The 14,778-nt window shown below is 44.3% G+C and overlaps 1 protein-coding gene across 1 annotated transcript in view; it reads right to left on the bottom strand.

Moving 5' to 3' along the window:
* ITGA10 (integrin subunit alpha 10) overlaps positions 1-14,778 on the bottom strand; it is a 55,134-nt gene that overhangs the window by 36,450 nt on the left and 3,906 nt on the right. The window contains exon 2 of the mRNA XM_081841667.1: positions 5,086-5,197. Coding sequence (XP_081697793.1) covers positions 5,086-5,197 — 112 coding nt within the window. The remainder of the gene's footprint in view (positions 1-5,085; positions 5,198-14,778) is intronic.

Below are 14,778 nucleotides of genomic sequence, written 5' to 3'. Positions count from 1 at the left end.
GGGTAGAACTCAAACCAATGGCTTCAAGTTGCAAGAAAGGAGATTCCAACTAAACATTCGGGGGGGGGGACTTTCTGACAGTAAGAGCTGTTCAGCAGTGGAACAGACTCCCACAAGAGGTGGTGGACTCTCCTTCATTGGAGGTTTTCAAACAGAGGTTGGGTGGCCATCTGTCATGGATGCTTTAGCTGCATTGCAGGCGGTTAGACTAGATGAACCTTGGGGTCCCTTCCAACTCTAAGATTCCATGAAGGAACCCAGAGCCTGTGTTCATCCTCTGAGGCCCTTCTTCATGTGCCCCCTCTACAAAATGTCTGGAGGGTGGCAAAACGAGAATGGGCCTTTACTGCAGTGGATCCCCACTTGTAGAGTCAGTGGTGAAGGAAGCCGCTCGGGCGCCTGGGGCGGCACGCCTAGGAGCGGGGCGCACCGCCCATAGGAGCGGGGCGCACCGTGGGGCCTCAGGAGTCTGCCTGCCTCCTTCCACTCAGCCGCACTACAGCTGGGGGGGAGGCAGCGGGAGGACCATTGGGCAGCGTGGAGCCTACATGCGCCGAGAGCCTACATCCCCTAGATGCCGCAGTGAGTGCCACCTGGCATTTTGTCACCCCCCTGAGTGGTGACACCCGGGGTGGCCTGCACCTACTGCACCCCCTTCCTTGACCACTGTGTAGAGTACTCTCCCCAGGGAGGCTCGCCAGGCACCTCCATTACATATCTTTAGGCACCAGGAGGAAAGGTTTCTTTATAACCAGGCCTTTGGCTGATTAAACAATCCATGGCCTTTTAAATGTGCCTCTGCGAGGGGGTTATTGGTTTGTTTGGGGGTTGGGTTGTTGTTAGGTATTTTGTGTTCTTATTTTGTATTTTTACATTGAAACCCACCCTGTGCTGTTGGGAGTTTAAATGCATCAGCGGAAGTTGAATTAATCACCGGAGGAGGAGCAGACTTTAACCTCCTGCAGGAATCATAGAATCATAGAATCATAGAGTTGGAAGAGACCACAAGGGCCATCGAGTCCAACCCCCTGCCAAGCAGGAAACACCATCAGAGCACTCTTGACATATGGTTGTCAAGCCTCTGCTTAAAGACCTCCAAAGAAGGAGACTCCACCACACTCCTTGGCAGCAAATTCCACTGTCGAACAGCTCTTACTGTCAGGAAGTTCTTCCTAATGTTTAGGTGGAATCTTTTTTCTTGTAGTTTGGAACCATTGCTCCGTGTCCGCTTCTCTGGAGCAGCAGAAAACAACCTTTCTCCCTCCTCTATGTGACATCCTTTTATATATTTGAACATGGCTATCATATCACCCCTTAACCTCCTCTTCTCCAGGCTAAACATGCCCAGCTCCCTTAGCCGTTCTTCATAAGGCATCGTTTCCAGGCCTTTGACCATTTTGGTTGCCCTCCTCTGGACACGTTCCAGTTTGTCCGTGTCCTTCTTGAACTGTGGTGCCCAGAACTGGACACAGTACTCTAGGTGAGGTCTGACCAGAGCAGAATACAGTGGCACTATTACTTCCCTTGATCTAGATGCAATACTCCTATTGATGCAGCCCATAATTGCATTGGCTTTTTTAGCTGCCGCGTCACACTGTTGGCTCATGTCAAGTTTGTGGTCAGAAAAGGCCCACCAGCTTGGATGGCTTTAAAAGAGGATGAGACAAATTCATGCAAAAGGCTATATCAATGACTACTAGCCGGGACAGCTATGCTCTGACTCCAGGAAATGCTGCCAACCGTTCGAGCTGTTCTTGCAGCTGCGGTTCCTGCAATGGAGGCGGCTGAACAAGATGATGACCTCTTTGGTCCCTAACTACCGTAACTCTACAATTCTATGATTCGACGCAGTTTTAACAGTGTGGATAGCACCAGCAGAGAATGACAAGCATTATCTCCAAGCTGAGAAACCTTTCTACACCGCAAGAGAAGGCCTGGATCAGTTGGCAAACCTTAACCCACACTGAATCCCATTTTCAGGTCAAAAGCTCAGGTCTCCCTGTGTTACGTACTGAGTTGAATAGGATCCAAAATGCAGCAGTCTGATTGGTCCTAGAACAATAGGATTCAGAATGCAGCAGCCTGATTGGTCCTAGAACAGTAGGCTCCAGAATGCAGCAGTCTGATTGGTCCACAGGAGCCATCCAATCCAGCTCCAGGTAGAAGTGAATCCGCGACCTGATTGGCCTACAGAAGAATCCCAGAATGAGCCAATCACGTGGGGCCCATTGTGTAAATAATGTATATAAAGCAGACATTCTGGGGGAACTTCCATTCCTCCTCACCACTATAAGCTGAATAAAGAGCATGAAATCCACTCTCAACTCAGAGTATATTTCACCCTGATAACATAAATTCATGAGACATCCAATTTCCAACTCCCCCACAGCATCATTTCAAGCTAAGGAGGCCAGACATCTGGTGAACACATTCAGCAGGCCAGCTTCCATGTGGCTCTGAGCCATCAGGGGACGCTCCAAACACCCACCAGCAGCTATGGCGGCTACACACAGAGGCTCTTCTTGAGTGCCTCTGTGTTTCATGTGATCTTTGGACCCAGTTCCCTGGCCACCCTTAATGGCAGCATATGGAAGTCTGGCATATACTGAATTTCTTCTCCATCTGTGAATTATTCTCAAGTGCACGAGTGCTGCCAACAGTTCCCTTTTGTTCTTTTGTTCTTTAACAAGTCCAGCGGATGTACAATTGGGGAAATCATTGGTGCAGCTCGGAATTTCCCTTTCTGATTCAGGACTGACGCAGGACGCCAGAGAAGAGGTGGAAGCTGCCTCAGAGGAAAGGCAGAAACGAGCAACAGGGGGCTGTTTTTAGACCTGCATTTAGGCCTCAAGGGTGTGGTGGGGGAAGACAGATTTTTTAGGTACCACAATTTGTCAGGAAATCATTGCCTGTTTCATTCCTTAGATCCTTGGCCTCAAAGCCAAAACCTTCATTCAAATAGTCTCCCCGCCCCCCGCCACTAGAAAAGAAACGCTGAATGTTTCAGCACATACCCTAGTCTCTGTAAAAAATTCCATTCAAAATCACCCCTTAGAGATATATCTAGAGATGCTTAAGGAATCATCTTTATCATCATGATCATCACAACTATTTCAGTTTATTACCTGGGTTATTGACCACTAGGTTCTAATGTTATGAGAGGAGGAAAAGCTTTTCTCTAACCACTTTCTCCATGCCATGTGTAATTTTATAAACTTCTATCATGTCACTTCTTTTTTGCCTTTCCTCTAAATTAAAAAGTCCCAAACGTGGCAACCTTTCCTCATGGGAAAGAGTCGCTTCATCCCTTTGATCATTTTGGTGGCCTTTTTTCTGAAACCTTCTCCTGCTCTACAATATAATTTTGGAAGGGAGGTGTCCAGAACTTCACATAGTATGCCTAGTGCAGTCACAGCATAGATTTACCGTATATAACGGCCTAATGATATTGGCAGTTTCATTTTTCAAATCCTGTCCTAACAATCCCTAGTGCAGATCATTTTCAGAGTTGGAGCACACTGGGGTCAGCAGACCCCAATGTTTTCCCAGGACAGACATCGAGCTAACCAGCCTGTAATTTCAAAGGATCCCTCCAGGTTCCTCTTCTAAAAATTGGTGTTACACTGTCTTCTTTCCAGTCCACAGGTGTGGAGGCTGATCTGAGGGACCAAGTTACATATTTTTGTTAGAAGATTAGGAAATTCACAACAAAACAAATTCCTTCCAGTAGCACCTTAAAGACCAACTAAGTCAGTTCTTGGTATGAGCTTTCGTGTGCATGCACACTTCTTCAGATACGAAGAAGTGTGCATGCACACGAAAGCTCATACCAAGAACTGACTTAGTTGGTCTTTAAGGTGCTACTGGAAGGAATTTGTTTTGTTTTGACTATGGCAGACCAACACGGCTACCTATCTGTAATAGGAAATTCACGTTTGAGTTATAGGGTGGATTCCATCCGGACTTTTGTCAGTTTTCATTGTGTCTGTTAGGCCTAGATTCATCTCATCACCTCTATCTGCCTCAGTTCCTCAGACTCCCTTCCTGCACAAGTTGTTAGTTCAGGCACTGGGAATCTGCCCTAGATTTTCCACTATAAAGATGGATGCAAAGAATTCCCTCAATTTTTTCCCCAACCTGTGAGAGGGTACAGGCATACTCCACTCCCTTACGTCTTGGCATTCAAAGTGCTAATTTGCCTCCCTCCTTTGGAGCAATATAACCGCCCACCCCCCCACCCCCACAAAAAATATATTTGTAGACAGAACGGGCCGAAGACAATTTGCTCCCTGTGGTGGAGCAGGAAATCCTCCACACCACTCACCGCCCATCAAATTGCAGTGTCGAAGGCTAGCCAAGTTATTTTGGCACCTGAGGCCTAAAGATAATCCCATCAGTATATCTTCCCCTCCCTGGCAGCAGTAAAAATGCAGCACACTTTTATGAAATAATAACATGTTAAAATTTTAAAAGTAAGCAGCAAGTAGTCTGCCCTTCCATGACACTGGAAATTAGCTGTCTGAGTCAGTCAGCTCACTTTGTCTAATAGTAGGGCTGGCCCTGGAAGGATATGTCTTCCCTCAGGTTTCTGGATACAGTGGTGCCCCGCAAGACGAACGCCTCGCAAGACGGAAAACCCGCTAGACGAAAGGGTTTTCCGTTTTGGAGGTGCTTCGCAAAACGAATTTCCCTATGGGCTTGCTTTGCAAGACGAAAATGTCTTGCGAGTTCCTGCTGGGTTTTTCCCCTCCCCCCCCTTTTCCTAAGCCCTAAGCCGCTTATCAGCTGATCCGTTGATAAGCCGCTTATCAGCTGATCCGCTAAAAGCCGCTAAACCGCTAATAGGGCTAATCCGCTAAGCTGTCAATGGGCTTGCTTCGCAAGACGAAAAAACCGCTATACAAAGAGCCTCACGGAACGGATTAATTTCGTCTTGCGAGGCACCACTGTAATTGAACAAGAGGGTGAGGCCGTGGTTTTAAGCTTCCACGTACGTGTAAGTTTTGGTGACAATCTATAAAAAAGAGAGGAATGGTCATATTCAAAACAGCTATTGCAGGTTAGGTTTAACCAGCCTTGACTTACCATTTCTGCCCCTGGGCTGTGTACTGAAGGACTTTGTACCCAAACTGGGCTTCCTGCGGGCCACGGAAGATCTGAGGTCTTTTCACATCAATGTTAAATGGAGTTCCAAACCCTTGAATGATAGAGAAATTGAGAGCATTTTTACAAATATATATACACGTATTACTTACATTACTGTCACCTGATATGTGGTTTTTATTGTGAGATGCTTTTAGTACTCAAATGAAAAGGCAGGATAGAAATCTGTTTAAATAAATAAATGATACAGATTTGACCCATTAAGTGACACATATTAAACATATAATTAAATAAATGACACCTTTTTTGGCCTCGTGATGTTTTTTCTACTGTCGGTGCTTGTTGTATTGATACTGCTTTGAAGTCTGTTTTGCTATCTGTTTTTGGTCTGCATTATATTTCATGATTTTGTTCACCGCTCTGAGCATTTCCTGTTGAGAACGGTGTAAATAATAGTGATAATTATGGAGATCTCGGGGACTGCAATACCTCAGCTTTCATAAGAATGAAGGTCACTAGAGACGCTGTAATACAGTATATGATTTTATTTATACATACGGGCCGAGTATAAAATTGAAAGGCTCACAGCATTAACACGCCCACAGACACTCCAACCGGCCACCATTAGGTTTGGGAGCAGGGGCTCCCCAATGCCATCGCTCTGGATTCTCACAGCAAACAAAATCTTTATGTCTTCCCAGCTCCACCTGCAGATTAGACTAGTCCTCCTTCTTTCACACGCACTTCCACTTTGAGGTGTGCTCAGTACAAACGTCACTATTCCGCACCGGGGTGGGAAATACAGCTTGGATTGAGAAAATCTGGCCAAAATGTATCATGAGCAGAAGGTCATGCAGAGGATGCATAACCCACAAGAACTTTAACGGCAGCAAACTGAACGGAAAAAGATGCTGTGTGGCAGGCTGCAAACAGCACTCCAGAACTAGAACCAAAAAACCCATGGCCTGAGTGAGAGCTGACTCAGGCATTTCTTAGTAAGGAAAGCTAGAAGGGCCAATATACACTATGCTGGCTAGGGAAGGTACATATTGGCTAGCACTCAGGCCGTCACCAATACACAGGAGTGTGTTGATTTATATTATTTATAAGGTAACCCAAGCATTACTGAACCACTTTTCTATCTGACATCCTCCAAATTGTCTCATGGAAACATTAAAACACACACACACAGAGAGAGAGAGAGAGAGAGAGTCAAAATATTACAAAATTACCCCCAAAAACCAAGCAATAAAAGTAATAAAATAAACGTAAACAAGACTCATATTCCACAGGCAGAAACAAATACACTGTAAAAAGACTCTTTACAAAACCCCAAAGAAGAAAGGGTTTCCGTCCTCATGAAGGGATTTCCACAGCCAAGGTGCCACCACAGAGAAGCCCTTGCTGCTCATACTCATCAAGCTAACCTGAAATAGGGTGTGAGTTGGAACTTCCTCTGAAGACTTTAATGGCAGTGGAGGCTAGTCCACTGGGACAACTGCGACATCTCTCCCACTGAAAATGTCAAACAGTGTTTGTTTTTTAAAAATTCCTCCTCCAAAACTCAAAGCCACACACTACTTCTTGTCCCACATATGTTTTATACTTCCTTGAAGTTACAGAGGCATTTTTGTCCATCTTCTGTTCTCTGGCCAATCTCTGCATCACTCAGCCAGTCCTAATCCAGAAATATAGCTAGAGGTCCTTCCTATCTGTTTCAAAACCAGAAGACCGTGTGTCTGATCAGACTGCCAGAAAGTCAGCCCTAGTAGAAAAGCTCTTACTCTGTCTGTTGCTATGGGACCTGTTCAACACAGCCACTACAACGGATGTAGGAGATGTCAGGAGATGCTTCAAAAGCAGCCCTCTGTGCTTGCATTAGCCTATCAGAATCATACACTGCTTCTGAGCATGCTCAGAGCTGTTTCCTTGAAAGCAGCAACCCCATAGTCACCTTTGACTGAACTTAACCGTCCAGGGGTCCTTTACCTTTTTTAGCGTTGTTTCCTTGAAAGCCAGAAAAACAACAATCCTATTTTGAGGAGCTGGGGAGTGGGGAGGGTTTAGTTTTGTACTTGTTGTGTGTGTGTGTGTGTGTGTGTGTGTGTGAGAGAGAGAGAGAGAGAGAGAGAGAGAGAGAGAGAGAGAGAACAAGCAAGCAATTGTGAGTCTCTTTCTATAGTAAATACCTTTTTTATCATTAAATCACCTGGCGTTATGAACCCTGTACATGAACAAAGATTATTATGCCACATTTTCAGGACTGAGTCAGGAACTGCAAATATGTTCTGCTATGCTCTAATGTGTCCTGGCTCAAAGGAAATAAATCTCCCCCAGCCCCTGGGTTGGAATTCTTTGTTTTTTAATGGGGGGGGGGGGAGAGAGAAATGTTTTGGATAATGAATAGTTAAACTGATTTCCCCCCAGAGGTTTTTTTTTGGGGGGGGGTCTACATGCAATGGGAATAAAAATTTCCTCGCATTTATATCTCTGGGGGGTTTTTGGCAACGGGTGAATACATGGATTCAGAAACTCATGTCATCTGATAAGGCTCAATTTCCGAATAAGAGTTGTGGAGTCAATCTTGTCTGAAAATCATACTTGAGCCCTCGCGCATGGACCCTTTCCCTGTCCATAGATGTGCAGAGAATCTGGTGGGTTGTTTTTTTCAGAGAAGAGGAGACAGTAGCACTCTGCATGTGTATAATGGCACACTTTGCTAAATAACTGCTTTACAAGTCCTACTGGGATGAAAACAGCAGGGTTAAAAATTGCAGCCCTACCAGGTCAAAATATTTCCAGCAGATACTGCTTGGAATAACAGAATGGTAAAGTTGGGGGACCCCGAGGATCATCTAGACCAACCCCACCTAAAATGCAGGAAGGAAGAACAACATGGGATTTGGAGAGTGAAAGAAAATAGCTATTCTAAATTCACCTACGGTATCTCTTGCAGGTAGTGGACCTGGAAGCATAATTTTGGTTACTGTTTGGGGCTGCAGTTTTGAGTGGGGTGTGATTGTGTTCTTCAACCCCCATCCCTCTCCAAAATTGCACCTCCAAAACTGGATGAACCACTAATTTGGGGGTGGTTTGATACAGCCCCATATGAAAGCAAGCATTATTTCCAGAAAACAGGATCCAAACCATTTTTAGGATACAGTATATATTTTCCTCTCTCGTGATCAAATTTCAAACTGTGAGCTCCTCACGGGAGGGACCTGCCTTATTTTTTCCTTATTATTTGACATATGTGCAGTAATTGTACAGTGGTACCTCAGGTTACATACGCTTCAGGTTACATACGCTTCAGGTAACCCAGAAATAGTGCTTCAGGTTAAGAACTTTGCTTCAGGATGAGAACAGAAATCATGCTCCGGCAGCATGGCGGCAGCAGGAGGCTCCATTAGCTAAAGTGGTGTTTCAGGTTAAGAACAGTTTCAGGTTAAGTACGGACCTCCGGAACGAATTAAGTACTTAACCTGAGGTACCACTGTACTAATTATAAAAAAATTAGTCGGTCCATAAACAAACAACTTTGTGGGCTGAAACTTGTCGATCACAGGAACTCTGGCTCATGGCCTCACACCATTTATTCCCAAGGTGAGTGGTACTATCCCCTGGGAGGCCGTGGGATTATTTAGGGGAGCACAAAGAGGAAGCAGGGTGCTGGCAGGGTATCATCAGACTTTGAAAAACTGATATCACTGGATCATCAATTTTGTTCAATTATTTAACTAAATTGTTTTAATTGGATTTTGAATAAATGTGCAATTAATGGCTACTGTTTTGAATTTGTTGTTGATAGCCTTCTCTTCCATGAATTTGTCCAATCTTCTCTTAAACCTATCCAAGATGGAGCCCATCACCACCCCCTATGCGAGCAGATTCCATAGTTTAACTGCACGCAGTGGAAGGACTTCCTTTTATCCGCCTTAATCTTCCAACATTCCACTTAACTGTCAAGTGTGGGAGTTCCCCTCACCCTTCGGTAGCTCACAGATAAGAATTAATGAGCTGTTGATAGATTTATAGTCCTTTTATTACAGCATCATGTTGCAAGCACAAACAGAAAACCTTCCGCAAGATCAGTTGCCTACTCTGAATCCTCCTTCTGACTTCCGCAGCAAGGAGCGCGCCAATGGGAAGTTCCTCCCCTTCTCAGCCTCCTATGTTCTCTGATGCGTTTGGACCTCTGAGTCCCTGGGGAGGGGGGTTTCCACACACTCTCAGTTGATGTGTCTCCCAGCTGCCCCCTCCCTTCTGGATCTCTTGTCATTATCTCATAGCTGGGTAACTCCTCCCTAATCTGTTCAGCTTCTGTGTCTATGTATGCCTCTCTCTCTGCTTCTGAAAATGCTGGAGGTAGGTGTGGGTGTGGGTGTGGGTGTGGGTGTGTATTCCCCCTCCTCTTCTGAGAGGAATTGATCTGCCTGCAACTGCATTCCCCAATCTTCAGATCCAGGCCATTCCCTGACGTTAACTGAATGTCCACGAGTTTGTGGAACCAAGGGGGGGGGGGGGGTTGCTCAAAACAGTTTGGGAACTACTCTCTCACACAGACCTTCTACCGCCATCTGCCTGCTTTGCATCTCCTAAACTTACGGCCATGTTGTTGGGAATGTATGTGCTGAGGAGGGGTGAGATTTCTTTGCTCAAGAAGAAGAAAAACGATCTAATGCTTGCAGCTGCTAAAACAGCAACCCACCCACCGCAGTCCGCCATGGCACAGCCTTATGAGCCAAAATTCCATTCCAACTTTCACAAAGTTCCCAACAAATTTCGTCCGTTTCAAGTTACCGGCACAATCCCACATCCGCTCAGCGAACGCACTCTGGAGGGAAGGGAAGGCCAGGAGCAAACGTGGGCCTGTATCTGAAATTTGGACAGAGAGTTTATCTTGGCCCTGCAAAAACATTGTTTACCCTTCTGGCTGGCTCAGAAAGACTTCTCTGTTCTCCTCTGGCAGGTAGTCGTTATAAGAAGGATTAAGCTGCGCCTGGGAATCTGTTTTCAGCCCTGCAGCCCAGGTGCATTTGAGACAATAGTAAAAATGGCAGTGTTCCTGATCGTGTGCAGAGTGCCTCACTTTCCCCCTTGTCTCTAGCCATGGATCACTCTTTTACACACATCTGATATCAGGGTAAAGGCAGTGGTTTAATTTGTAAAATGGAGGTGAAGACCCCTGAATGATGTCTATCTCTGCCGGTAAGGAGATGTTGGAGGCCTGCAAATCCACCTGCACATCACTATCTGACATTATTATTATTAGTAGAAGTATTTTGTTAAATTGGAAGTATTAATTTATGCTGTAGTAATTTTGTTTGTTTACCTTATGATAGAATGGTTATGTTGTTTATTGGTCCTGTGTATTTGATTTTGTAATTTTTGTATATTGATTTCCTCTGTTTATTTTTGTTACTTTGTTCCCAGCTCCAGAATCGAAAACATTCAATAAAGAGTGAGCTATAAATACTGCCAATAAATAAATAAATGACCTGAAGCCTACAGAGCAACCATACTATCTTATGAATGTAATCCTGCTCTCCAATTTGCTGCAGTTACTCCGTGGCAAAGGAAACACACTCTTACATGCTGGAAACCTGGGCTTAGCCAACAATACATAGATAGCTGATTGTTGGAGGGCCTTCATACAAATTGTACAAATTGCTTTCCATATGAAAATGAGTATTAATGTCCCTAGCATTCTGCCTGGGGCAAAAGATAACATGGAAGCTGTCAAAATCTATTTGTTGGAAATAAGTGTGCCAGTGTTTTGCTTTTGTCAGCAAGGAAGGAAGAAAAACAGAAGCAGGTAGTGTCAAAGTCATCATCGCCAGTATCTGAGGGAACGATTTCCAGAAACGGAGGTCAGCAGCAATAGTCCTGCCCTCCCAACGGCAGCTCAGCCCCGGAGAAAAGAGCAAAGCGTTTCCTGGCTCGCAAGTGGATGTGTATGGAAAGGGTGTCGCTGTCCGTGCCTCTCGCACAATGGCACCTCTGTCTGTCCCTGCCCCAGATTCCAAATGCCAAACGGAAACAAGCAAAGCAATCATGGACTGGTAGAAGCTGAAATATATATATCTCATATCATAAATTGCGGCTTCTTACTTATGGAGAATGTGCCCGGCAAACCTCCACTACAAGTTCAAAAGCTAACCTTGCTGTTTGTACCGTGTAGTTTGGCCTTTGCCAGATGTTTTGGACTCTTAACAGGGGCTGATTGGAGTTGTGGTCCGAAACATCTGGAGGGCACCAGGCTGGCTGGTGTAGTCCAACTACTGGTGGTGAGGGGAGGGAATCCAAAAGTCTAAGGCTCTGCTAACACTGCCCTTTACTGGGAATGTGAGCACAGTCTTAAGAGTCTAGACTTTTGCATTCGCTTTGGACACTCACTGCATTCCCACTGCTGTGTTTTAAAAAAACCTGCATTCACACGATGCTATCCAGAATTCAGGTGTGCGCCCTATACTTTGCTGTAATGTTGGATACATTGTTTCTCATACCAATTTAGGGGTTCCAGGCCTCCAGGTCTGAGCTGAACATCTCCAGGTGTGCCTGGTCCCCTCCAGGTGGCAGGTGGAGGTCTCGAATCTCCAGGTGGGTGAGGGGGCATTTAATAAATAGATATATTAAGAAGACCGTGCGTGCAGCTTGCAAGCTTCGGCCCAACAGGAGCTGGCTGCAGATTGTAGCATAGACACTCTGGGAGTAGAAGGTCGGTCCTCCTTTGCTCCCTCCCCCGCCGTCCCTATTGACCTATGTCTTCAGGGCCTGCCCTGTGACATCACCAGGTGCTGCCCCTAGATCTCAGGTTTGGGCCCTGAAATCTCAGGGTCTGGGAGGCTCCTAATGTGGAGTCCTGAAGCCATTCCTAATTCATCTCTCTAGGGATAGGTCTTTGCATAGATTCAGCGCCGGCCCTACAATTAGGCAGAGTGAGGCATCTGCCTCAGGTGGCAGATGCTGGGTGGAATGGCGATGAGGTGTGGGAGGGCAGAGCAGTCATAATTTGCTGTCACCACTGCCATCCCTGATGTTAGTGATGTGTGTGTGTGTGTGTGTGTGTGTGTGTGTGTGAGAGAGAGAGAGAGAGAGAGAGAGAGAGAGAGAGAGAGAGAGAGACTGGAAAAAGGATACTGCTAGACTTTTTTTTTGTTAGATTGCTGTCTTTTCGCCAATTTAAAATACCTTTTTAAAAAAAAAAGGTACCAGGGTCTTTCTCCTCACAAATCCCAAACTTTTGGTCTCCTCCTTGCTTCCCAGAGATCTCACATAAGCAGTCAAAATTGCTTATTTTCTCCTGTGGTGGGTGTAGCAAAAGCATGTCAAAGGAATCATAGCCCACAAGCATATTTTAGGAAACACCAATTAAAGGGGGCGAATTCAAACCAATCCGTCTTGCCTTTGTCTTGGAATATTGAAAGAATCCTTATGGCTAGAGATGGGGCACAGCAGCAAGGATACTCATCGCTAAGAACTGGAAAACTCAAGATCTACCCACACTGGAAGAGTGGCAGATGCAGCTGATGGACTATATGCAATTGGCCGAGATGACTGGCAGAATCCGAGACCTGGGAGAAGAGAGGGTTGAAGAAGACTGGAAGAAATTTAAGATTTATCTACAAAAATATTGTAATTTGGTTGAATGTTAAGAAGGATGCTAGATCATAAATAATTGTCCATCACTGAATTAGATTTGATTTTGACGATAAGTGAGATTAAGGAAAATATAAATTTTTTGGAGAACTGCTAGATTTTATTTAAATGAGCGGATATAAGGTTCTAAACAAGATGATAATTTGCTTGGAAAAATTTTATAACGATGTAAGTGGGAGCGGGAGACGTGAGGGAGTCCAAAGAAGTGATGAAACTATGTCATGATATAAGTAATGTTGTTTATTATTTATGTATTGTATTCAAAAACTTTAATAAATATTTATTAAAAAAAAAACAAAAAAAAATAGAGATGGGGCACAACATCTTTATTGAGTTCACCTTTAAAGCCAAACTTACCAAATTTACATTTTTGTTAAATAATGCACAAACCGAAACACAGCCGGCCTTCAAAATTCGACTTCTCTGAATTTTGCAGTGCAGTTCTCCAACAAAGGAATGTTTGCAAAAAATGCACGTATTAGGTAAAAGTATGTATGCATGAAAATGAACATATTAGTGAAAATAACGTACAAAAAATGCACCATATTAGGAGAAATTGCTTTCAAAAACATTAAAGTGCATACAAAAATGTTTATTTGGAGAAATCCACACTCATTCTGACAGCTCTGAATTTTGCAATGCCAAGTAATGTGCAATGCAAAGAAAAGTAGGCATATAGTACTGAAAATAAGATACTAAAGATTAAACATTATAGAGGGTTGCTTTGCAAAAAAAATATGAGTGTATTAGGTAAAATTGCATACAAATGTGTACACTGGGGAAAATTCACACTTAAATTTTCATTAGGACTTTGTGTTTCTTTTTTAGATCACCCTAAACTTATGTGGAAATGTGAAAAACGGAATTTAAGAATGGAAAAATGAGAAACCGAAATTTGCAGATTCACCTATCCCTATGTTCTTCCAGCAGCTAAGAAGTCCAAGGAACAGTTATAGGCAGTTCAAACACATTACATTGTTGGTGCAACTGCTTTTGGAATACTGTGGACACTTCTGGTCACCTCTCCTCAAAAAGGATATTGCACAGTTGGAAAAAGTTCAGAAAAGGGGATGGAGCGAATCCCTTTGTGAAGAAAGGTTGCAGTGTTTGGGGGCTTTTAATTTTAGTGAGAACACGAGTGTGAGGTGACATAACAGGTGAGTAGAAAATTACACTACGAGTCAAGAACATACAACGAAGCTGGATCTCAGAAGATTCGGAACAAATAAACAAAAGTTCTTCTCCATGCAGCACACAGTTAAACTATGGAACTCCCTCCCACAGGAGGAAGTGATGGCCACCAACTTAGATGGCTTTGGAAGAGGATTGGACTAATTCATGGAGGAGGAGGCGGCGGCGGCGGCTATTAATGGCTACTAGCCATTAATAGCCATTACTAGCCATTAAATCTTGGTTTTTTTTCTAATGCAACTGATTTCTCTGTTTCTGTGAGCAAAATTCTCTGACGTGGGGGTGTAATGTTTGTCAACATTAGACTTGAGTCAAGTCCATTATTCATCCTGCTCTCTATTTAGACTTGAGGCCGGCAGATTTAATTTATTTATTTTCCTACACTTAACCCCCCACCTTTCACAGGAATGCAGGAAGCTGCATAACACTGACTCAGACCTTCGGTCCATCTAGCCCAGTATTGTCAGCACCGGCTGGCAGAAGCTCTCCAGCTTTTCAGGCAGGGCCCGGATTAGCAATACTTAACACTGGCAAAGTACAATATGAGAGAAGAATCCCAGAATCCTTTGCAACGTTTCAAGGACTTGCTGTTTTTCAAAGCCTTAGCATTGTCAATAGATTTTGGGGGGGGGGAATGGGGGAGTGGAGAACAAGATGATCTGGTGGAATAAATGGGAACCAAAGCTACCTCCCCCACCCTTCCTGGCTTGTAGAAAGCTTCATAAACAAGCCTGCTAAATCACAACGGGTGCTGCAAAAGGAAGGCTCTCAAGAAGCCTGCAATATCCATTCATAAAAATATAAGCTGGTTAGCAGCATCTCCAG

Source organism: Podarcis erhardii (assembly GCF_964252035.2).
Source record: "Podarcis erhardii genome assembly, chromosome: 15".
Taxonomy (NCBI): domain Eukaryota; kingdom Metazoa; phylum Chordata; class Lepidosauria; order Squamata; family Lacertidae; genus Podarcis; species Podarcis erhardii.
The sequence above is the reverse complement of the archived record's forward strand: the minus strand, read 5'-3'. Positions and strand labels throughout refer to the sequence as shown.